The sequence below is a fragment of the Monodon monoceros genome, unplaced genomic scaffold, assembly GCF_005190385.1.
Source record: "Monodon monoceros isolate NGI ecotype Baffin Bay Population unplaced genomic scaffold, NGI_Narwhal_1 Super_Scaffold_13, whole genome shotgun sequence".
Classification (NCBI taxonomy): domain Eukaryota; kingdom Metazoa; phylum Chordata; class Mammalia; order Artiodactyla; family Monodontidae; genus Monodon; species Monodon monoceros.
Genome location: NW_021703769.1, coordinates 71069741 through 71092522, shown reverse-complemented (window position 1 = coordinate 71092522; position 22782 = coordinate 71069741). Strand labels below are relative to the sequence as shown.

The 22782-nt window shown below is 56.1% G+C and overlaps 2 protein-coding genes across 9 annotated transcripts; one reads left to right on the top strand and one right to left on the bottom strand.

Annotated features, from left to right (window-relative positions):
• The first annotated feature begins 131 nt into the window (after nt 1-131).
• Nucleotides 132-17552, top strand: STX1B (syntaxin 1B). Of its 3 annotated transcripts, XM_029222337.1 has the most exons (10): nt 132-275; nt 8954-9028; nt 9227-9326; nt 9415-9489; nt 11980-12053; nt 12459-12567; nt 12761-12834; nt 14712-14849; nt 14951-15061; nt 15306-15554. In XM_029222337.1, exons 1-10 carry the CDS (start codon nt 246-248, stop codon nt 15384-15386), a joined length of 867 nt encoding a protein of 288 aa, XP_029078170.1. In that variant the 5' UTR covers nt 132-245; the 3' UTR covers nt 15387-15554. The 3 variants fall into 3 exon arrangements, with proteins under 3 accessions (XP_029078170.1, XP_029078168.1, XP_029078169.1); XM_029222335.1 differs by lacking the exons at nt 132-275; nt 8954-9028; nt 9227-9326; nt 9415-9489 and having other exon boundaries at nt 11579-12053; nt 14951-17552; XM_029222336.1 differs by lacking the exons at nt 132-275; nt 8954-9028; nt 9227-9326; nt 9415-9489; nt 11980-12053 and having other exon boundaries at nt 12257-12488; nt 14951-17552.
• A 64-nt stretch (nt 17553-17616) lies between these two features.
• On the bottom strand, nt 17617-22521 carry HSD3B7 (hydroxy-delta-5-steroid dehydrogenase, 3 beta- and steroid delta-isomerase 7). Of its 6 annotated transcripts, none has more exons than XM_029222120.1 (7): nt 22434-22521; nt 21886-22005; nt 21514-21669; nt 21107-21215; nt 20930-21029; nt 20415-20577; nt 17617-19886 (listed from the first exon to the last, which is right to left on the bottom strand). In XM_029222120.1, the coding sequence occupies exons 2-7, from the start codon at nt 21968-21970 to the stop codon at nt 19471-19473; spliced, it is 1029 nt and encodes a 342-aa protein (XP_029077953.1). In that variant the 5' UTR covers nt 21971-22005; nt 22434-22521; the 3' UTR covers nt 17617-19470. The 6 variants fall into 6 exon arrangements, with proteins under 6 accessions (XP_029077953.1, XP_029077949.1, XP_029077951.1 ...); XM_029222116.1 differs by having other exon boundaries at nt 21886-22072; nt 22434-22478; XM_029222118.1 differs by having other exon boundaries at nt 21886-22053; nt 22434-22468.
• Nucleotides 22522-22782: the final 261 nt, after the last annotated feature.

Below are 22782 nucleotides of genomic sequence, written 5' to 3'. Positions count from 1 at the left end.
GCCGCAGCCGCATCGCCACCGCATACCCGGCAGAGCCGAGCCAGGCCCAGGCCCCTGCCCCTGCCCGGCCCTCAGCCCGCCGCCCCTCAGCCCGCCCCCGCCCGCGGGCCCCCCTACAGCGGCCTCGGCGCCCCCCCGCCGGCGCCCCCAGACTCAGGACTCCAGCACCGAGGCAGGAGGCAGGGAGCAGAAGCAGAGGCAGGAGAACGAGGAGGAGGAGGAGGAGGAGGAGGAGCCGTCGCAGGATGAAGGATCGGACTCAGGAGCTGCGGAGTGTGAGCCTGGGGGTGGGGAAAACGGGGGGGCGGGACCCCAGTATTGGGGAGCGCGTGGGGGCAGATATGAGACTGGAGGTTGGTGGCAGGGGCACCCCGATATGTGAAGGCACCTGATGTCTCCAATGAGCCTGCATTTTAGGGACAGTGGCTAGAAGGGGTTGGAGGCCATTAAGACACAAGGGGGCAGGAGAGGTCTCAGGGGCCCTGGACACCCTACATTCCCAGGAGGACCCTGGGGTCTAATCTGGGGATGGAAAAGAGTGAGTGTGGGAGAGAATTGGAGGGTGCTGTCATCCGCTGGGCAGATTTGCTGAATTAGAAGGATGTGGGCAGTTCCTGGGCCAGGCTGAGCCCAGCGAGACCCAGATTTGGGGGATGCTGTGGGGAAGGACACACGTTGGGACTGACTGAGATGCCAGCACCTGGCAGTGAATGAAGCGTGTGTGTGTGTGTGTGTGTGTGTGTGTGTGTGTGTGTGTGTGTTGCTCTCCGTGGGGAGGGGGCACCTCTCAGAGACAAGGAGGGAAGGGGTGGCCTCAGGAGATAGCCAGAGGGCCGGGGCCTGAGATAGGGTGACTCCAGAGGTGGGAGAGGGGGTTGCAGGGGAGACCGGGAGGAGGTTCCATGCACAGGGCCATGGAACTGGGCTGTATGACGGGGATCGGGCTCCACTGAGGAGAACTGGGGCATCCTAAGTGGGCAGGGGCGGGCTGGCGTGGGCCTCTGGTCTGCAGGCCTGAAGAGGCCCAGCTCCAGGAGTCGGGCCAGGCAGTTAGCTGTGTTCGGGTGACGGGGGAGGAGGGTGACACTGGTGTCTGCAGTGAAGGCTGCCATTTGGAGGGGCTGGGGAGTGGGGGCTTGTTAAGAGTGGCCCCTGGGCCTGGGGGGATGTGGTGGGGTGGAGGGTTGTAGAAATGACCTGGGGCCCCGAGGAGGCAGAGCTGACAGCCTGCTGTGGGGTTATGTTAATAAAGTCTAGACCCAACTGATGTAAGCCTGACACACTTCACCAGGAGCCTATTGGTTATTACCCTGGGGTTGTTATCCCATTTGACAGATGAGGAGATTGAGGTTCAGCAATGGGCAGGAACTTGCCCAAGGCCACCAAGCAAGTGGCTGGGAACATCAGACAGGAATCTGGGTTTCCCCGTCTGCAAAGTTGATATGCGTCTCTGCTTTTTTAGCCTTTGAAAGAGAAGTCTCGATACTGGGGGTAAAAAGCTCTGTCTTTGGAGAGCCCCCTGGATTTGGGGGTGGGGAACCTTCTCACAGAAAGACAAGAGGAAGGGGCTTAGAGGCAAGTGACTGTTGTCTCTGGGAGAGGTGGGTTGGCAGGTGGGAAGGAAGGAGGAACTGGTGGTTGGGGGAGGGAATTTTGAAGGTTTATTTTTTTAAATTAAACTTTGAGTGAATATACGCTTAGGCATCAGGAAAATGACGGTGATAAAAATAACCAACACTCATGTGCCAGACAGTTCTAAGTGTTTTATACACTCATTTCGCTCCTCACAGCAACCGTAGGAGACTGGTACTAGTATTATCCCATTTTATAGATAGGAAAACCGAGGCCCAGAGAGGTTAAGTAACTTGACCAAAGTCACACAGCTAATTAAAGGCAAGCAGGCAGGCTGACTCCAGTGTTGGTGCTCTTAACTCCCTTTCTGTCCCCGTTTTCATCCAAAGCAGGTTGCCATCCATAATCTCATTAGACCCTCACCTGGTAAGGTAGGGAGACTGGGCGACTACTTCATTTTATAGTGAAGGAAACTGAGGCCCAGTGGTTGAAACTTGCCCAAGGTCACACAGCTAGCAAGTGAGTAGTCCGGATTTGAACCCAGATCCACTGCTGCCAAGACTATGCCATGACTCCAAAATCCCAAGAAATGGAAAGTGGGTCAGGGTGAGGTGGTGGTGGAATTGTGGTGTGATTAGAGAGAGGGGGAGGGAAAAGGCGAAGACAGGGGTGCAGGGAAGGCAGGGGCTGGGAGTTCTCATCTGAGTGGATCAGGGACCCCCTGCCCAGAGGGGAGGAATCCTGTCTGCTGGGGCTGCTGGGGGCAGCAGATGGGGGAGGTGGGAGGTGGGGTGGAGGGGCAGAGGGGGCTGAGTGAATGCTGATGGCTCTGGTGTTAGTCATGGCTTAGGGAAACTGGAGATTTGGGAGGGCATGTGTGGGGCGGAAAAAAAGCTTCCAGATACAGGGAGTACGGGGGTCTCCCTGCCAGAGTTGAGAGTGAGGAGGCTGGGAGGCAGGAGAGACTAGGCAGGGTGTGGGAGGCCTGGGAAAGGGGTCTCTGAGAAGCTGAGAGGGAAGGAAAGGCAGTGATGGGCGGGGATGTCAGCCCAGGGGGCCTGATTGTCTTTTTTCAACAGTACTTTGAGTTCCCGAGGGGTTCTCACATCTGTTCATCACATAGCTGTCAAGGGCACAGATTTGGGAGTCAGACTGTCTGGGTTCAAATCCTAGCTTTGCTACTTCCTGTGTGACCTTGGGTAAGTTGCTTAACCTCTCTGGTCCTCACTTTCTTCATGTGTGAATTGGGAGTAATAACGGGACCTGCTTCAGATGGCTGTCCTGAGGATTGAAATTATGCTGGAAGCGCCTAGAAAGAGGCCTCGTGCTCAGCATTGCTCCATGAGTGTTTGTTATTCCACAGCTGACTCATTCATTTCTCTTGAGTCTCACATCAGCCCCCTGAGATGGGCAAGATGGGACCCCTAATTTATTGGAGTAAATTGAGGGCCACAACGGTAACCTGACTTGCCCAAGGTCATACAGCTGTTAATGGTGGAGCCAGCGTTGAACCAGGGTTTTCTGTTTCCAGTTCACCAGGCACCTTTGGTCAGCAACTGGGAGGCACTGGGCTGGAGTGGAGGCTGCGACGGGGAGTCAGTTGGCTGGATGGGTGTCCCAGCATCCAAGAAATGGGTCCAGGGAGGGGGCTGAAGAGGAGAGCAAGGGAGCAAGTGAGGTGGAGAGGAAGGTTGCGGGGAGAGAGAAGCCACAAGGGGACGTGTTGTGGGCCGGAGCCTGAGAGGCAGCTGTGGAGTGGGAAGGCGGGGGTGGGGGTGGATGGGAGACTGGGAAGTGGGTGGGGGGAGACCTGAGGTGAGGGAGGCTGGAATTTGAGGGCGGCTGTTCTAGGACAAGTCATGCACCCTGAGGGTAGGGACTGGGTCCCAGGTGTAGCCCTTAGGTATGGGATAGGCACAATAGGCACTTTAGAAATGCAGACCTGAAGCAGAAGGAAAGGGCGGCCTCCTGTTTGAGGAGAGCGGGCACGGACCAGGAGAACCCTGGGTGATGGGTTGGTATCCCCCAGCTGCGTGGGGCTTGTTTCTGCCATTCAGACACATCACGTTCCCCCTGCTTGAGGGCCTTTGCGCTTGCTGGTGCCTCTGAATGCTGTTCTCTCTGCCTGGACACTGTTCCCTCTGCCTTGAATTCTGTGTGCTCCAGATTGTGGTGCAGTTAACTCCTCAGGCCTTAGCTCAGATGTCAAGGCCCTCCCGAAAGGCCCTCCCTGATGCCCATTTCTCTCTATCACACCTCCTGCTTTATCTCCCTCTTGCTAAGTAGCACCATCTGAAATTGTCTTGTTCATTTTCCATTGTCTGTCTCCCTCCCCTGGAATGTCAGCTCCTTGGAGGCAGGACCCCTTCCTGTCTTGTTCACCATTGTATTCTCCGCAGCACCCAGAAGAGAACTGGACACCGATCAGAGATATTTGTCAGATGACTGAAGGGCTCAGTGGGGCAGAGGGAGGGTGAGGAAGGGAGTCGGTCGGGGAAGGCAGGGAGGGCGGAGGAGAGAGGTTGGGATGGGAGGACTGGGCTGGATGCTGGGAGTGCGCAGAGGCCTGGGTCAGGGAGACAGATGGACAGAAGCAGGGGGTGCGGTGGAGAGAGGCTGCTGCCTCTAGATCAAAGGATGCTCATGCCCCTGAGAAGCAGGTGTCAGCACGTGTGTGTTGTATGCGTGGGCATGCATATGTATTTACACACACACACACACACACACACACACACATATACTCTGTAACTTTTTTTTTTTTGGCCACACCACGCGGCATGCTGGGATCTTATTTCCCCTACCAGGGATCAAACCCGCAGACGCTGCATTGGAAGCATGGATTCCCAACCACTGGACTGCCAGGGAAGTGCCCACTCTGACTTTTCTATCACCCAATTCCAGTCTCTTTCCACCTCTGTTTTAGTCACCCTCTCGTTTGTCTCTGTTGACTTCCTGGCTCACGTTGTCCCACTCCCTCCATCCACGCATCTGTCTATGTTGTCTCCCTGCCACTGACACTCCTATGAAGACCTCCGGTGTCTCTGATGGGGAAGGACTGAAGCTAGAGGCTTGGATCTGATGCCCCCTCTCCTCAAGGCGGTTCCAGAAGGTGCCCAGGGCCTCCACGGTCTCCCATTTCATCCTCCTGAGCTTGAGGAGCTGCCAATCCGTAAAGAGCAGCGTGCCTGGGTTCCAACCCAGCGCCATTGTGTCAGCACCCCATCAGCGTATGATCATAGGCAAATTACTTAATCTCTCTCTGCCTCATCCATCAGATGGGAATAAGAATAGTATCTACTTCATGGAGTGAGTGGCTGTAAGGATTAAACGAGAAATGCAAAGCACTTGTAACAGAGCCTGACGCATGGTAATTGCTACCTACTTGTTGGGTATATATGATTCTTACTTTCTTCATTTCGCACAGGAGGAAACTGAGGCTTGAATTGTCCATATAGTGGATGGGAGCACATTTGGTCATCTTTTCTGAGGTAGTCTCATTTGCCCTCAGCCTGTTTTCTTTTAGTCTGGCCAGCTTCTTCCAGAAATGGAGGCCGTGCTCATTATGAAACACACACCTCAGAGCAGGGAGGGCCCACCCATTTCACAGATAAGCCGGGGCCCAGAGAGGGTCTGAGAGTCACACAGCAAGTCAAATGGAGGCTACAACAGCTGGCTTCCTGTCTGGGCTCTTCCTTGCAGCCTGGCACGTCTTACTGGTTTTCTGTCCCAGCCACAGGAGTTCAGTGGTACTGAGGACACAGCAGAGCAGACTCTTTAGGGGCCAGGAAGGAATAGAGAGACAGAAGGGAAAGAGCCTGAGATTTAGCACCAGGACAATTCAGGTCCCACCTCTGGCCTTATTTCCTGTGAAGCCTTAGGCAGGGTCAGACAACCTCTCTGAAGCGGTTTCCTCATCTGTAACATGGGGGAGGCAGTGGGTAACAGCCAAGCCTCTCTGAGCACTTATTCTCTCAGGCAGCATCAGGTATTTTTACTGCCTCGTCTCACTGGCTCCTTCTGCCCACCATTTAGGGAGGACTTTCTCGCCATTCAGCAAATGCAGAGACTGAAACTCAGAGGGAAGAAGGCGTGTGGCCTTCCAGCTGCTCACCTGGGCAAGCTCGTTAGCCTCTCTGTGACTCAGTTTCCCTACCTATAAAAGGCAGCTATTGTAAGAATGAAATGGATAAACGCAGTATGCTTTAGAACCGTGCCCAGCACGTTATCAAATGCTGTGTAAATGTTTTCCACAATTATAGTTATGTTGACCAATGATCCTTACAGAGTTTTAATGAAGATTAAATGAGATAACAAGAATGCAAGACCTAGGCCAAAGGTGCTATCACACGCTAGTATTTTGCTAGGTTTTCGGGGCGCAGAGCCTCGCCCAGATTGTGCCTTGTCAGGAGGGGACCTGAGAAGGGAAATCTCTGGTGGCAGAGTGGCCAGTAGGAGGCAGCCTGGTCTCAAGCCTCAGAAGGGACTATGGGAGGGAATTCCCTGGTGGTCCAGTGGTTAAGACTCCACGCTTCCAATGCAGGGGACACAGGTTTGTCCCTGGTAAGGGAACTAAGATCCCGCATGCTGCACAGTGAGGCCAAAGAGAAAAAAAAAAAGAAAGAAAGGAGGGGCTATGGGAGGAGGCATGTCTTAGATGTCTCTGATTTCCTGGCCCCTTTCAGCCTGGGTGCCCTTGAGCAAGTCCATTTCCTCTTCCCCCTCAGACCTCCTGTTCCCCTCATCTTAAAATGGGGACAGCTTTTCTCGAGGGCTATGGTAGTGAGGATCAGAAGAGATTATAGATGTAAAAGTGTCTGTCAACTGGAGAGGACTTTAGCTGTCAGCTGTCTGTAATTATTACACCAACTAAGTCATCCTTGGGCACTCTACCTTTCTTCCTCTCTCAAGGGCAAGTAAACAGGCAGCCAGGGACACCCCAGGGCAGAATCAGGGATCTGGCCCTGGGAACCAAAGGAGAGAGGGAGAGAAATGAGACTTGAGGAAGTCTAAAGTCAGCCTGGGGAGGGGAAAGAGAGAACAGGAAAAGTTCCCAGATACCTGGGCCAGCGAGAGGCCTCATGACCTGTGGGCAGCCAAGCTGAGGGCCAAGTGCTTGAAGGCAGAGAAGGGACAGAGGCGGCGGTGGTGGTGTGGGTGGGTAAATCCCTTGTGTGTCTCTGAGCCCTGGGGGGTGGAGGGCTGAGCAGCTGCAGCTTGGCTCTAGGGGAAGGGGAATCTCGTGAGGCAACTGGCTTTTTGAGGATAGAACATCATGGGAGGCCGGTGGGTCCTCAGAGATGAGCCGAGCATCCCAGAGCCTCATGGAGCCAAGGTCTATTGGTGTGGTTCCGGGTCAGGTGGAAGCTTGAGAAGCCAGAAGTCCCATCAGGGTCGCCAAGCCCCACCTGGTACCACCCCTCCTTCTGGGGGCAGCTCAAATGGAGGCTAGAACAGCTGGCTTCCTGTCTGGGCTCTTCCTTGCAGCCTGGCATGTCTTACTGGTGGGCAGAGAAAGAAGAGCCTCCCTTTCCTGGGAGATATTTGGAGCTTAAATGGAAGTGCTGAAAGTATTCCCCAACATGGTGAGGGGAGGATCCCTGGGGACCATCTGAGCCGGGCTTGGGTGGGAAGCTGGGGTACCTTCAAGAGGGTCCAGCTGGACGTCTCTGAGCTCACGGTTCCTCGGGGTGCTGTCGGACCTCTCTGATTCCAAGTTCACTTCGCTGTCTAGATCACATCTAGGTCCCATCTGGCCCAGTCTAGGTTCGATCTGAGCTGTCTGCCATCAGTCTGCGCGGAGTCTGGTTCGGTCTGAGCTGTCTGGTTTCTGTCAGGTCCTGTCTGCGATCTTGTCGAGGCCCTGTGCAAGCTCTTCTCTTTAGATCCCAAATGGCAATACCCCCCGCTAGACGCTGTGTGGATCCCATCTTGATTTCATTCAGGCTCTGGCCATGAGATTCTGTCTGAGTTTTGGCTCGGTTTTTTCTGGAAATCAAGGTGAACTGTTTTGTTTGTTTGTTTGCGGTACGCGGGCCTCTCACCGCTGTGGCCTCTCCTGTTGCGGAGCACAGGCTCCGGACGCGCAGGCTCAGCGGCCATGGCTCACGGGCACAGCCGCTCCGCAGCATGTGGGATCTTCCCGGACCGGGGCACGAACCCGTGTCCCCTGCATCGGCAGGCGGACTCTCAACCACTGCGCCACCAGGGAAGCCCAGGGTGAACTGTTTTAAGTTTCTGTGGAGGCTGATTAGGGCCCCAGATGTAATTAAGCTTGATGGGCTCAGCTTTTGCCCTCAGACTTCTGTCCCGAGCAGAGTCTTGAGACTGGAGTTTGGAGCACTGGGGAGCCCTTCCTAACCCCCTTCCTCCTTCCCAGCTCTGAGTGACTGTGCAGACCGGATGCTCAGAGAGACTGGGAGAAGAGCCCCAGAGGGCCCTCCCGAATGTCCCTGGGGGCAGAGGGACCGCTGCACGTCTGTGTGTCCACATGTGTCGGCAGGCAGCTTTGCTGTGGGTCTGTGTGGGTGTCAGTGGGCCTATTTCTGTGTGCCTTGTGTGTCAGCCCTTCTGTCTATGTCACTGGCCCGTCTGGTGGCGGCAGTGGCAGTGCGGGTGGGTAAGTCCCTTGTGTCTCTGAGCCCCGGGGGTGGAGGGCTGAGCAGCTGCAGGTTTTGCAACTGGGAAATCCAAGCAAGTGAGAGTAGGTGGGTGTGAAGTTGGAAGAGGCTGGATGAAAGCAAGTGAATACACGGAGGAGAGTGGGCGGAGGGGAAGAGAGTGGGGGGGAGGAGGGAGGTCGGGGTGCTGACTGTGTCTCTCATCCAGCCCTCCCCTGGCCGACTGCTTGCTTAACTCGGCGCCTGCCGCTGGCAGTGAAGTGACCTTGCATAGGGGACTAGGGGACGTGGCTGGTCGCGTTGGAGGCTGGAGGGGAAGAGAAGGGAGCAAATTGAAGCCTGGCAGGAGCGGCTGGGGGGATGGTGGAGGGGGGGTCAGGCTCCTGGGACGCTATTCCAGACCCCTTCTCGCAGCCCAGAGCCAATTACCGCAAGGCTGACATTTAGCTGGTTGCTACAATATCGAAATACTTCCATACTGGTTGGTTAAAGCATCTGTCCAGCGTGCCACCCGCCTCCAGGGTGACTGCCCTCACAGGACCACGTCTACCCTTGAAACGGTGCCTTTGGCTAATTCCCTCCAAGGTGTCCTTTGGGCTGTCAGGTACCCGGCCTCCGGGACTCTGTGCCACAAGACACCCAGGATTCGTTGTGACTGCTTGGTGCCCCGGCCCCCTGCATGTGACCCTTCCCAGGACCCCCGCTCTGAGCCCAGAGCTGGGAGCATCGGGATTGCGCACAGACTGCCTTTCTTTGCCTCCCAGGCGAAAGACAGCGATGATGAGGAGGAGGTGGTCCATGTGGACCGGGACCACTTCATGGATGAGTTCTTTGAACAGGTAACAGAACCTAGCCCCCAGCCAACAACTTCCTTCTCCCCGGCCCCCGGCCCCCACCCTGCTCTCTACTCCTCCATCCCCTTGGCCTTTTACCAACCCCTCTGGGTCTGGCCTGTTTCCCTGAACCCTGACTGAGCCCCCTGAATCCCTTTGTCTGGCCCGACGACTTGGCTGGGTATAGCCGATTTGCTGCCCCAGGTGGAAGAGATCCGGGGCTGCATTGAGAAGCTGTCAGAGGATGTGGAACAAGTGAAAAAACAGCATAGTGCCATCCTGGCCGCCCCCAACCCGGATGAGAGTAAGTGCTGCTGCCGGGTGGCTGGGGGCTGCGGGCAGGAGTCTGGGGTCCCACCCAGACATCTCACCCGCCCCTCACCTCCCCTCAGAGACCAAACAGGAGCTGGAGGACCTCACTGCAGACATCAAGAAGACGGCCAACAAGGTTCGATCCAAGTTGAAAGGTAAGGAATGCCATCCCCTGCCTAAGGAGGAAGAAAACTCTGCCCTCCATTGGACTAAACAGGCCTCTCTATGAGGAGTGTCTGCAGGCTTCCAGGAGCCAGATTCCTAAACACTGAGAAAGCATAAAACCCGACATTTCCCAGCTTGCTCCAGATGCCTTGGAGAAAGATATAGACATGACAGGGAAATCACAGAGAGGAGGCTTTCTGTCCAAATTGCATCTGAGCTCTGCTGGCTCCATCAGCAGGAAGGTCCACCAGGAAAATACAGTCTTCCAGGTGGGTTTAATTTCACGAAGGCCTCATTTCTCCAGAACAGTTGCCGGACATAGCGCTAAGCACCCAGTAGGTGGGCTCAGCAAATGCTTCTGAACTGGTATCCTTAGCGCGGGACAGATTGGACTGTGTGGCTGACATCAGGGCCTGGCAAACTTTCAGGAGGGACTTGCCAAATGCTCATGTATTCACTCTAATTTAAGGACTTGGGTGCTGGTAATAACCACCTTCCCCCAAATCACTGTGGGTTGGGAACCTCCTTGTCTGCTGGTGCCAGGGGAATAGCAGTGTTACCATGATGCTAATTTGTATGCTCATGGTAATTCAGCATCAGAAAACATTTGCCGAGCACGTTGAGGCACATTGCTGGGCTTTGGGGGAAAGGAGTCATGTCAGATGCCTGGCCCTGAGCGCAATGACCTTGGTCCAGAGGGATGAGGACAGGGACTCCGTGCCCTCCTGGACTCAACAGGAGGCCATATGTGAGCCTCCAGTGCTGATCTGTAAGCCCTTTGCACTCAGGAGAGCGTGCTAGAAAGCAAAATGATCCAAACTGGGAGCACACTGATTGCAAATCCAGACAGAGGGAGCCCACTTCCATCACCAGCTCATTCTGGACAAGTACCCTACCCTCAGTCCCTCATCAGTACAGTAAGAACTACTAAAGCAATTTCAAAGCCAGATGTTTTTGTTGTTGGTTTTTGTTTTTTGGTAGCAAAATCTTTTTTTCCCAAGTGAAATCTTACCCCAAATTCCAATACATACAACACATAAAAGTCAAGCTGTTCTGGCTGACCTGGGGTTGGGAGACCCAGAGCCCTACCTGCCTAGCCTCCTCATCACCCCCAGCAACAGACCCCTCTGAGGTTCCTTCTCAGAAGCAGGGTTCTGTGGGACACAAGTTGAAAAATCCCTGGGCTCAGCAATCTCTTTGAGCCCATTGAGCTCTGACATTAACACTCTTCATAAGACCATGAGGAGGGCTGTATGGTTTAGGAGTTCAGGAATAGACCAAGAAAGAAGCTAGGAAAAGTGGCAGTGGCTCAGAGGAGCTGACCCTCCAGAGCTCCAGAAAAAGAGAGATCATCTTCTCCATCTTTCTCGAGCTCTGTGGTGGCATGAGCTCCGGCATTGTGTGTGACCTTGAATGAGTTGTTTTCTCTATTTCAACCTCAGTTTCTAGTCTGAAACCTGGACTGAACTCCCAGGATTACTGTAAGAAGTCAATAAGACCCTGTAAAGGATCCCTTCCTCCTGGGCTTGGCCCCAGCCCCAAGTCTGACAACAGGGTCCCAGTCTGAGCCAGAGATTCCAACATTCCTGGGTGTGTGTTTCTGGACTTTTCCCATAACAGCTGGGCCAGAGCTGTCGCTCAGTCCCTGTCCCGCCATCGCTGGCGGGGGAGCGTTGGGGTGCCATCCAGCACCATACCTCCACCGCTGCCAGGAACGGAGAAGCAATGTTCTCGGGAGTGGCCTGGAGGCTCTTCCAGGTCTGAGAGGGCCTGGTGATTCATCCCTGCTGCATTTTCCGAGCACAGTAGATCTTACCCTCAAGCTCTTTTTTAGAAAATCTAAGTAAGTGTGGGGAGTGCATGATCTAGAAGCAGTAATCCCAGTTAATCTGTGTGCTTTTCCAGAACATCCTTTAGAAGTGGGGATTCCTGGGACAGGGATCACTTTGTAAGGCGGGGGGAGCTATTTTCTCTGTTGGAACATCCATCCACTTACCCTAGAATTTTCCAAGGAAAGGGCAGCCACTAGAACCTGACCCACTTGAAAGTGCTTGCCCTCTACCAGATAAATCCCAGGGTGGGTTCCTGACCCTTTTCTGAGGCTGCAAAAAGCAGAGAGTTCTCCCGCCCCCCATACAGGGGATGTGGACTGAGGGGCTGGGCAGGAGTTACAGCTGTGGGACTTTCCAAGACGCAATCCTTCCACCAGAACAAATAGCCCCCTTCTGTCTGGTGACCGACTGACCCTCAATATCCCCTCCTACCTGGTTTCCAGGCCCCCTCAAACATTGGTCCCTTTACCCGCTGGCCTCCTGCCTCCCCACCCTAGACTCTTTACTGTCTGCCCTCGCCTGGGTGTGACATCCGTTCACGGGCCTGGGGGGCCTGCCTCGGGGTGTCCACCCTTCATATGTCCCAGACCCCCGCCCCACATGCGCCGGGTCTCTCGCCCTCCCGTCACTGCGTCCTCTCTCCCGCAGCGATCGAGCAAAGCATTGAACAGGAGGAGGGGCTGAATCGTTCCTCTGCGGACCTGCGCATCCGCAAGACCCAGGTAGGAGGCAGCGGTCAGGCACGGTCAGGGTCGGGGCCGGGACCAAACCGCACTGGACCGGACAGGGGAGGGGCCCAGGCTGGAGCCCTGCCTGTTGGGCGTGGGCGGGCCAGAGCAGGCACTAGCGTGGGGCGTGGCCAAGGGGGAGCCTGGGCAGGGGCGGGGCTTGGGGCGGGACTACAGCGGAGGTCGGAACCCGGCTACATCTCAGTGCCCTAGCCCGGCCTTGGCTGGCTTGGGCGTAGGATGGGGGTGCTGGGGTATGGGACTGCACACTTGCGAGGGCTTGGGATCGTGGCATGAGCTGAAGAAGGGGCCGTAGGCTAACTCAGCCCCTCCCGCCCACTCCATCCCTCCACGGTCTCTGCTCCCTGCCTCCTGATGTGTCTGTACCCCCCACCACAGCACTCCACACTCTCCCGGAAGTTCGTGGAGGTAATGACTGAATATAACGCGACCCAGTCCAAGTACCGCGACCGCTGCAAGGACCGGATCCAGAGGCAGCTGGAGATCAGTGCGTGTGACATCTCTGCCCCGCAAACTCCCCAGACCTGTCCCATACTCCTTCCAGGCCCTTCCCCTCCGTGGAGGGGACTCGTGGCCTGAGGCCGGATGGGAGGGTGGGCTCCCGGGTCCCTGCCACATCCCACCACCTTAGGTGTCCAGGCTGGCCCAGTCGCTGAGCAGCGAGTCGTTTCTCCCCACAGCTGGAAGGACCACGACCAACGAAGAACTGGAAGACATGCTGGAGAGTGGGAAGTTGGCCATCTTCACTGACGATGTAAGCCTCGCGTGGGGGTGGGGTCTGTTTTTGGAAAGCATTCGCCTTTCCTTCCCAAGCGTAGGCTGAACTCAAGGTCCTAAGTCCCCCGTGAAATAACAAACATCAGGAAGTCTGAACCTGGAACTGGGGAATTCCATGGGGGCAGAGCAGGAAGTACCCTCATAAAAATGGCAAACAGTAAGGTGCCAGGCCCCGTTCTAAGCACATTTACCTACTAAACTCATTTAATCCTTGCCACAAGCCTCTGAGGGAGTCGTGTTTCACAGATGAGGTAACCTGATCCAGAAAGGTTAAATGACTTGCCGAGGTCACACAGCTACAGGCAGAGCAAGGCTCTGAACCCGCAGTCAGGACTCTTCAGTGCTAAGTGCTAAGATACACTTCTCCCTAGTGATGCGGCTCATTTCACCAAGTGACTAATTTGCCTACGTTTTGAAGGTTTTCTAAAAAATCAGTTTTAGTTTTGCTGAAGTTTGGCACACTGCCCTGCGCTTGTCATCTTATATGTGAAAGAGATGGGCTTTCCCCAACTGTAGTTCTTCTTTCTCTTTCTTGACTTTCGCCCTGGCTGACAGGTTCTATCTCCCTTTCAGCTTCTGGTGGCAAAATGACTCTGGTTTAGGTTTCTAGACCAGCGTTAAAGTACGTTCAATGACCGTCTAGCAGTTTTCAGCAAATTGCTATTTAGAGAATTGATCTTTGTTAAATTAGCTTTGAGCAAATTGATAATGGGCCAGTTAGCCCGGAGCCCTCCCAAACAGCTCTGCCCAGGCTGTCAGTCTGTCTGAGAGTGGAGGGAAACCTGGTGAGGGGTTCTAAGGGGATAGAGCTGATCCCTGCCAGTTAACCCACCATCATTACGATGCAGGGTGGTCGGTACCTTGCCTGAGGGCTGAACAAGATGCAGACAGGCCCTACGGTAGTAGTTAACTTCTAGGGTCGGGAAAGGCTTCCTGGGGGAGGTGGCATTGAGTTGTGTGCCTTAAGAGACAGGGAGCATTTGGACACGGGGAGATGGGCAAAGGACATTCCAGAAAAAGGGGACAGACTGAACAAAAACAGAGAGAGTGGACCACTTGCCAAAGAGCCATTGGATGATTTGGGCTCTTAGGATTTGGGGAGATGAGGACAGAAAGGGAGATGGGGCCTTGACTGCTAAGGTAAAGGTGTGTAGCCTGTGGGTGGTGGGGAGCCTTGGAGGGCTTTAGAGCAGAAGAGTGTCTGGATGTGGTCTAAACAGTGAGTGGTCTGGCTTCCGTGGGGAGGAGATATATCTGACTATGGGTTAGAGTCTCTCCCACTGACTCTTGAGGGCTGCAGAGCATTTCCTTATTATTTCTCCCCCGGCCCATATCATGGGGGCTCCAGGGCACACTGTCTTCTCATCTGGGCCTCCTTTTCTGCTTCCACTCTCTGCTGTGTCCCCTTCCATTATCCTGTCTGCCTTTGACCAGATGGTGGCCCCCAATCCTGACAGGGGTCCAGGACCCCTGTCTCCCTTCCCAGGGCCTCCCTGGTGCGTGTGATAGAGACAGCCCTGGGCTGAGATGGCGGGCTCAGGGCAAGTTTTCCTTCTTGTAATTTAACAGATGTCTCTTTAGTGCTTCCTGTGTGCCAGGTACTATTCTAATTGATACACACATAGTCATTCACTTAGTCTTCGCACAACCTTGTGAGGTGTGAAGTATCTGCATTTTCTAGGTGGGGAAACTGAGGCCTGAAGAGGTTAAACAATTTGCCCATGGTTACAGCTAGTAAACACCAGCCAGGTTCGAACCCAGACGCTCTGGCTGCAGAATCCAAGCTCTTCCGGGAGTGAAGGGTGGTCTGCAGCTCTCCTCCCTCTTCCCCCCGCCCCTCCCCTTTCACCCTAGATCAAAATGGACTCACAGATGACAAAGCAGGCGCTGAATGAAATCGAGACAAGGCACAACGAGATCATCAAACTGGAAACCAGCATCCGTGAGCTGCACGACATGTTTGTGGACATGGCCATGCTTGTGGAGAGCCAGGTACTGCCTCTGCCACAGCCCTCGGGGAACCTCACCCGGGTCCCCGGGATCCCCTCTTCCAGCCCAGCTCCCACCCCATCCTATGCATGTATCCTCTGCAGGGCGAAATGATTGACCGCATTGAGTACAACGTGGAACATTCCGTGGACTACGTGGAGCGAGCCGTGTCTGACACCAAGAAAGCTGTGAAATATCAGAGCAAGGCCCGGAGGGTGAGCCGGGGCAGGCGGGCCTGTGGAGCAGGTGGGCTGGAGCCGAGCGGGCGGGGCTGGGCTCAGGCCAGGGCTGAGGTGAGTGATGAAATCCCGCAAGAGGCCTTATCTCTGGTTCTGACCTCTTCCTTTTTCTGTTTTCTCTCCCTCACACCCTCCTCCCCGTCTGTCTGTCTGTCGTTTGTCTGTCTCTTTACCCCTCTGTCTCTGTCTCCTCCCTCCCTATCGCCCTTCCTGCCTGCAGAAGAAAATCATGATCATCATTTGCTGTGTGGTGCTGGGGGTGGTCTTGGCGTCATCCATTGGGGGGACGCTGGGCTTGTAGGCCCCCCACCCCTGTCCGTCCCAGACCCTTCCCCACCACATCGGGAGCAATACCCCCACCACCCCTTCACTCCATCCCCTGCTCCAGGCTCACCCTCAAGACAGACCCGGGCAGCACCTGCAACCTTTACCGCCTGTCAGACCCTGGAGTCCCTGGACCTCCCCCCGCCATGGACCACCCCCCGACCCCGCACGTAGATAGCAGCAGGCGTGATTACACGTGCACACCAACATGCATGCCGCCGGCACATGCTCGAGACGTGTGGACTCCCCAGCGTGTGTGTGTGTGTACGTGTGTAGATGTGTGTAGAAGCACCAAATCGCCCTTTCTGCCCCCCACCTCAAGTCTGTGTGTCGTCTGAGCTTTCCCCCTTCCCCTGGGTTGTTGTGTAGACTGTGGCTGGGTGTGACACAGCAGCCATCAAGCCCCACTCTTCTGTCTTCTGTGAATAGGGGTGTGTGTGTGTGTCTGTGTGTGTGTGTGGCGCCACAGATCCGTGGACACACAGTTTGCCTACATGGAATATTGTGTTTGAGTGTTTAAATCCAATGTAACAGCACCTCCTCCACTGACACCTCCCCTCCCCCATGTCTGCTACAGATGGGGCAGGTTGTGAGTGTACAGAGGCTCACACCAACATTCCCAGAGGATCCAGGCACAATACACACACAGGCCATGGCAGACACCCCAGCGTGATGTTGAGCAAACCCTCCTGGCTTAGTCACCCCGGGACTGACATGTCCTGGGGAACATGTGTGTGTGTGTGTGTAGTTCAGTCGAGGCGAGTGGAAGAATACACGTGTCAATAACCTAGCTTGGCCTGTATATCCATGTGCATTTCCCCCAATAGGTGATGTGAGGGACATGTTTGTGTGTGTGTGTGTGTGTGTGTGTGTCTAGGATGTGCTTCAGAAGTGTCAGTAGGTCTTCTCCTGAGACAGAGCCCTCCACATTTTGCACTGGACATCTGTTTTGGGTGGGCACAGAAATCTATATTTCTACGCTATCTAGAGTACGCCTGCGCGAGTGTGTGTGTGTGTGTGTGTGTGTGTGTGTGTGTAGAGGATTTCTACGTAGTGTGTTTCTACCCCCCTGTGTATTATACACACACGTTTACCTTCAAGGACCTGTGCCCCATCCAGGTTTGTCTATCCAGATTATTTGCCCCCTCCCTTTCTCCCCAGAGCTGCTGGCCGCTATCTGGTGTGGCCACACACTGCTACATCAACATCGTGCAACTGCAGCTTCCTGCCCTGCGTGGTTGGATCCCCTGTGCATACATGCCCACGTGCTTATCTTTCTCGGTCAGATAGGCCTGTACATGTGGAAGCCGGGACACCTCAGTGTGCTCCCACCCGCCCCGGCAGATGAGGCCACACCCAGGCACACACATGCACACAGGGGCCGGCGTATGTGGACGCTGGCGCTGGCACGGTGCCTGTTCAGGCGGGCACTCGTTTGCACATGAATGCCTCCCGGAAGGGCTATTGATGGGAAACATTACTGATCACGGGAATGTCAAGGGCTGCCCCAGGCTCTCAGAAATAAGCTTCTTGAGCACTAACCTCAGAACTGAGAGGCCAGCGATGGTCCCCACCGCCCCATCTGATGCTCTGGCCTTTGCCTCAGGAACCTTGGATTTAGGGAACTGTTTATTTCCGACGTACTGGAGTGGGCTAAGTCCTGGGGCCCATGCCCTGGACACATCTCCTGCTGAAATGTCACCAATATCTGTTCCCCTGCAGGCTGAGACTGAGGGTGGGACACGGGCCCGAGTTTCTGATGGTGAGGAAGAGGCCAGCTCCTCCCTTGTTGCGTAGACAACACATGCATGAGTGGGTTTGTGCGTTGGGTGGCAGGTGGGAGGTATGTGGGCAAAGGACAGTGTTAGAAGCCTCCCACTCCACTGGCCCAGGAACGTGGACCCACATATACAGGATTGAACACACAAGTACAGGAATGCACCCTGCCTTGGGGTCCGACATCCGTGTGCACAGGGTGGAGGACTTTGGTGTGTGTGCAGATCGTTTCCTGGAGTCCCTCTTCATGTGAAGCGTGTATGTGTGAGAGAGAGACAGCGCAGATGCGACCTTCTGGAACATAGTACCCCACTCTCACCCCAGCTCAGATAGCCAACCTCTTCCCTACCTGGCTGGGCCCTGCTTGTGTGTGTCCTATATATATATATATATATATATATATATATATATATATATGTAAACCCCCAAGGTGGGCTGTCTGTTCCCACAGTGCCCTTTGTCAGGACGGGAAGTTTGCCCCGGTATCTGACTTCAGCCCTCCTGCTCCCACTCAGGCTTCTTTGGGGATGTCAGAGCAGGCCCCAGCACCCCCCACCCCAGCCTTTTTCCTTCCTGCGGTCCAGCCAGGATACCCTTTCATACCAGGCGTTTCGGGAATTCCCACAGCCTTGGGGCCACAAGGAGAGAAGGGTGGAGCCATGGCTGGAGTGATGCAACTGCCTCATTGACTGGTATTAGGCCCGTAGCTGCCCATCTCTGGGCCTCAGATGGACCAGAGCATCCCTGAGGGTCTGTTCTGCCCCAGCTTCTCTAAGTCCCACACATCACATGATGTGTTTGCTTGTTGGCTGCTGTGTCTGTATGTGTCTTGGAATGTTGTCTGGGGGCTGGTGTCTTTTGCATGTTCTCAGACAGTGTGTGCTGCCCGCCCGCCAAGCACCTACAACATCAAGCCCCTGTGTGCCCGTGGGTGGTCCCGGACCTGGCCAGGGCTCGCTGCTTCCCCTCCCCCTTTCTCCCTCCCCCTGCCTCTCACAAAGCACACTGCGTGTCCGTCCCATGTGCCTGTGGGTTGATGCACGCTCTTGCCACGCCTCGAGCGTGCGTACATGATGTGTTCTATGCATTCACCCTGCCCCATTCCCAGCCTGCCCCGCAGAGGACAAGATGGGTGGCCCCCGGCTCTCTCCTCCCCCACCCCGCCTGCTGTGCAGCCGTGTGCGTTGGCGTTTCTGTGTCGCTGGCGTGTCACGTGATATAGCCGTGTTTGCTGACATGAGCCCCTGCCCCTTCTGTTTCTCCGTTGGTTTCTAGAGCTCTTTCCCTCTCCTCCCCAGAGGGGACAGGACTCCTGGGGCCTGGCTGGGGGCCCAGAGCCAGGCCACCCTCTCCTGTTAGCCCTCAGAGTCCCATTTCTCTCTATTGGTGACCAAGTTGCAAATGGATAAAACACAGGAAAATTCTGCCCCCCTCCCAGCCCTGCATGTCCTGTCCTGTCCCCAGAGCCCCTCACCCCCACCCCGGGCCGGGTCGGGCCCCGTGGGACGGGAGAAATAGCAACCAATCCAACAGCGGGCGTGCTGTGTGCTCACTTCCTTCTGTCCCCACACGGGACGGGCGCCGTGGGGAGTGGGAGACATGGGGGAGGCGGGTGTGGGAGCTGGACAGGTGGATGGACACGGGCTCGGAGAAGGAGCTTTAATCCAGGGCTTGGACTGGTACAGCATTACTGGGGCATCCTCAGGCAGAGATCAAACAGTGCTGCAGGAACTGACTTGGGTAGAGGGGTGGCAAGAGGTGAAAATACACAGATTTCCTCAGCCTTCGTTGAAGAGAATTAAAAGATAAATGTCCAAGGGTAATAAATGTTTTAAAATAATGGGACTCTGAACCCCAAGGAGGGACAAAGGTGGTGGGAGGAGCCAGAAAGCATCTTCACTCTGAACCTGGGTCTGAGGATCACACCTGGATATCCGAGGTCCAGCACGAGGCCCTGTGGAACTTCTACCCACTTCCTGCTTGAAAAGCCAGAAATGGATGGGACCGTGGAGAACGCCAGGGGAATCAGACCCTCGCCAACCAGCCGCCAGGCCTGGGTTGAGAGTGAAGACACACTTGCTCCAAAACCCTGCCCTAGAGCTGAGGGGTATTAGGACACAGGCTCAAGGCTCATGAATTACAATGTGGAGAGCTCTAGGACAGCCAGTCTGGCACCAGACCCCTCCTCCTCTGGCTCTAGAATGTAGCCCTCCCTCCCCACCAGGGTCTGAGGGCTCTGGACCTGGATGGCTGTGCCATGCTGGCCTCCAGGCCCAGCTCCACCATCACTGGGCTGAGCCCTCCACGGCCTGCACCCAGCGGATGGTGCGGGTCCTGCTCTCCTCCCAGGAGAACAGGGGCTCATAGCCAAAATGGCGCCGAGCCTTGTCGGTGCTGACGGTGAAGGTGGTGTTGGCCATAGCCAGCGTGTAGGGGTTGAGCAGGGGCGCATAGAGCAGCAGCGGCCGCAGCAGCCACTGCAGCAGGACATTGAGGGCAGCCAGAAACAACAGCAGCCAGTAGGGCAACAGTGGGCGGGTGCCCACCAGCCGGAGTCCACAGGGGCCCAGGAACTCCATGTTGAAGTCCTCATAGCTCTTGTAGGGTGAGTTGTCATAGCAGAAGTACACCTGGCCACCCATGAGTGCAGCTCGGTGCTCTAGCTCCCGGGCCACCAGGACGTGCATCCAGGCCACGTTACCTGTGGGTAGCGGGGGAGAGGGGGTGCCGAGAGAACCGGGGGCGGATATGTCCTTGAATGCCCTTGCAACCATGTAGATACTGCTCTATTCTGGGCCAGGGCATGGACAAGCCACCCCGTCCTTGGGCCCATGTAGATGCTGCCCACATAACTACGGCCCTGCTGAAGGCTGCTTTCTTCCAGGCCCCTGTAGCCATTTACTCTCCCAGGCCAGCCTATATGGATGCTACTCCTTCTTCTGTTAGTCCTGGGTAGATGCTCCCCCTCTCCTCTCCTGGGAAGATGCTGCTCACAAAACTGCAACCCTTTCCTCAGCCTATGACACGGTATCGATCTCAGCCTTCCCAACTGGCATGGACACTGTTTTGTCTGTGGCCCCTGCGGACGATGCCCACATATCATAGTCTGCTCTGGCCCACGTATAGACCATCCTTTTTTAGCCAGAGTATAGAACACCCCCTTGCCCCAGTACCATGTGGGTCCTGCCCTGTTTTTTTAGCCTCCCCCAACGCCTAGCCCGGGCCTCACCCACGTAGACCCGGCCATGCTCCACAGAGGCTGGAATGGCCCGGAAGAGCCGACCCCCCAGGCGCAGGCCCTGGTGGTAGAAGTCCCTCATGATCTGGTGGCCTTCGCCGTAGATACCGGTGGGACGCAGGGCACATGTCACGAGGGGCAAGCCCCCAAGGACCTGGGGGCAAAAGGCAGGCACTTCTAAGACCTAGGACCCGGTGGTTTGCCCTCTGCCCTGATCTCCTCAAGCTGGAGATGGAAGGAATCCAGGGCAGGATGCAAAGGAGCCCACAGTAAGAAATGAACAAACAAAACACCAGGGGCTGCCCTGGTGGTCCAATGGTTAAGACTCTGCCCTTCCACCGCAGGGGGCTGGGGTTCGATTCCCTGGTGGGGGAACTAAGATCCCGCATGCCGTGCAGTGCGGCCAAAAGAGGAAAAAAAAAGAGGAGCCCACAGGCTCCGGCTCTGCCTCTGCCTGGCAGCCCTTTCCGCCCCCGTCTCCTACATCTCATCTTCTCCAGTCTCACCTTCCTCCCATTGGCTTCCAGGACGAGCTGCTCAGCTAGGGCCTTGCTGCAAGGATAGGGGTGTCTGTGTACTGCTTCGTATGGGGTATTCTCATTGCCCCTAGTCGGGGGAGAGGGAAGATTCTTAATGCTGAGGGGAGATGGGGCCCTTGAAGTATTGGGGGAAGCTCAGCTCACCTGTAAAAGGGCTGGCCTTTGATGTTGGGACCCACAACTTCCATGCTGCTTGTGTAGACCAGGAAGCGTGTTCCAGTCTGCACACAAGCCTCAATCACATTCCGCGTGCCTGGGGGAAGGCGAGAGTGTATCCAAGCTGAAGCTTCCTCCCCCTCTGCGTCTTTCCCCTCCCCATCCCAAAGCTGGATGAGGACACGTGCCTTCTTTCCCCAGGCCCAGGGAGAACCACAGCAGGTCAGTGAGGGCCGGCCTGCCATGACAGGGGCAGAAGAGTCCACAGGACAGATTGTCACAGGAGAATCACAGAGGTCAAGGTCAAAGAGGGGGGCAGGAAACAAGCAACCAAGATCAGGCCATGTGCCAGGGGGTATTGAGGACGTTGTCAGAACAGGTAGGGAGCATCTGACCCTGCACGTTGACCTCATGGATGGTCTCAGGACTGGTTTTCCCAAACACGTCCACCAGCCCAGCTGTGTGGATGACCACGTGGGCTCCGGCCACAGCTGCTGCCACCTCGTGGGCCTGGGTCACGTCCCCCTGGATGGCAGTCACCTGCACGGGCCCTGGGAGTGGGTAGGGGCAACCAGAGGCAATGTCAGAGCTGAGGCCGTCAGCCAGCTGCTGGGTTCGGCCCACACCCTTGGGAGCCACACTTTCCCAGTGTGACTCATTCATCCTATCCATTCGCACTGGAGAACATAACAGGCATCATCTTTTCCACAAGGAAGGGAGTCCACACCCTCCCCCGCCCCCACCCCCAGCCCGTCCCCACCAGTCACCTGTCTTCAGCTCCTCCAGCCAGGGACCCAGGTGTAGGTCAAAGATGCGCAGCTCACGGAGCTGGGGTTCCTGCTGCAGCAGCATGCGGACCACATGTTCCCCCAGGAAGCCACAGCCACCTGTGACCAGGTACACCAGCTTCTGGGCTTGTGCAGAGTCTGCCATGCCTGGCTGGGGAGAGAGACACTGGCGCGCCTGGGCTGTCAGTCACCAACTGCCCCAGCACCAGCGGCCCCGTGACTCCTAGGAGGGGCCCCTGGCTGAGCGGCCTGGAGCAGTGACCCAGAGGCCAGAGCTGTTTCTGGAGGCTGTAGCTGTCGGTGCAGTGGCCAGGCTACCTGCCCTCTGACCCTGCCGGCTGCAGTTACTGAGATAAGGGGGAGGGCTTGGCCTGCAGGAAGGGGTCAGGGTTTGAGGTGGAGGGAGAGGTTCTGGGACAGAAAACGAAGGGTGGTTGGCAGGGAGCTGGGGAGGCAGAGTAGAGGAAGGCGAAGAGAGCTGGGATTGGAGGAAGGGACCCCCGGGCCCTGGCATCACCACTGCCTACCTGCAGCCACGGTCCCAGGCCGCCCAAACCGGCCACCGGAGGCCGTCTTCTAGAGGCTCCTGGGCCAGCGACACACCGTCCCCTTCCGCTTGCTCCTCCTCCCTCCCGGCCCATTCCAGCAACAGAGACCAGCCCAGCCTCCACCTCTCCGCCCCCCACACTCTTGCCGCAGGGCACCCTCTGGTGGCCGCTCCGGGCTGCACTGGCATCTGGTTCCAGCAACACTTGGGCAAGAGGGGTGGGGGAGCCAGAGCCTGCCGGGTGGGTGCTGAGTAGGGTTTTCAGCCACAGAATGGAGCAGGCAGGGTGACCTCACTCCCGGTGCATGATATCAGCCTTTCCCTCTTGC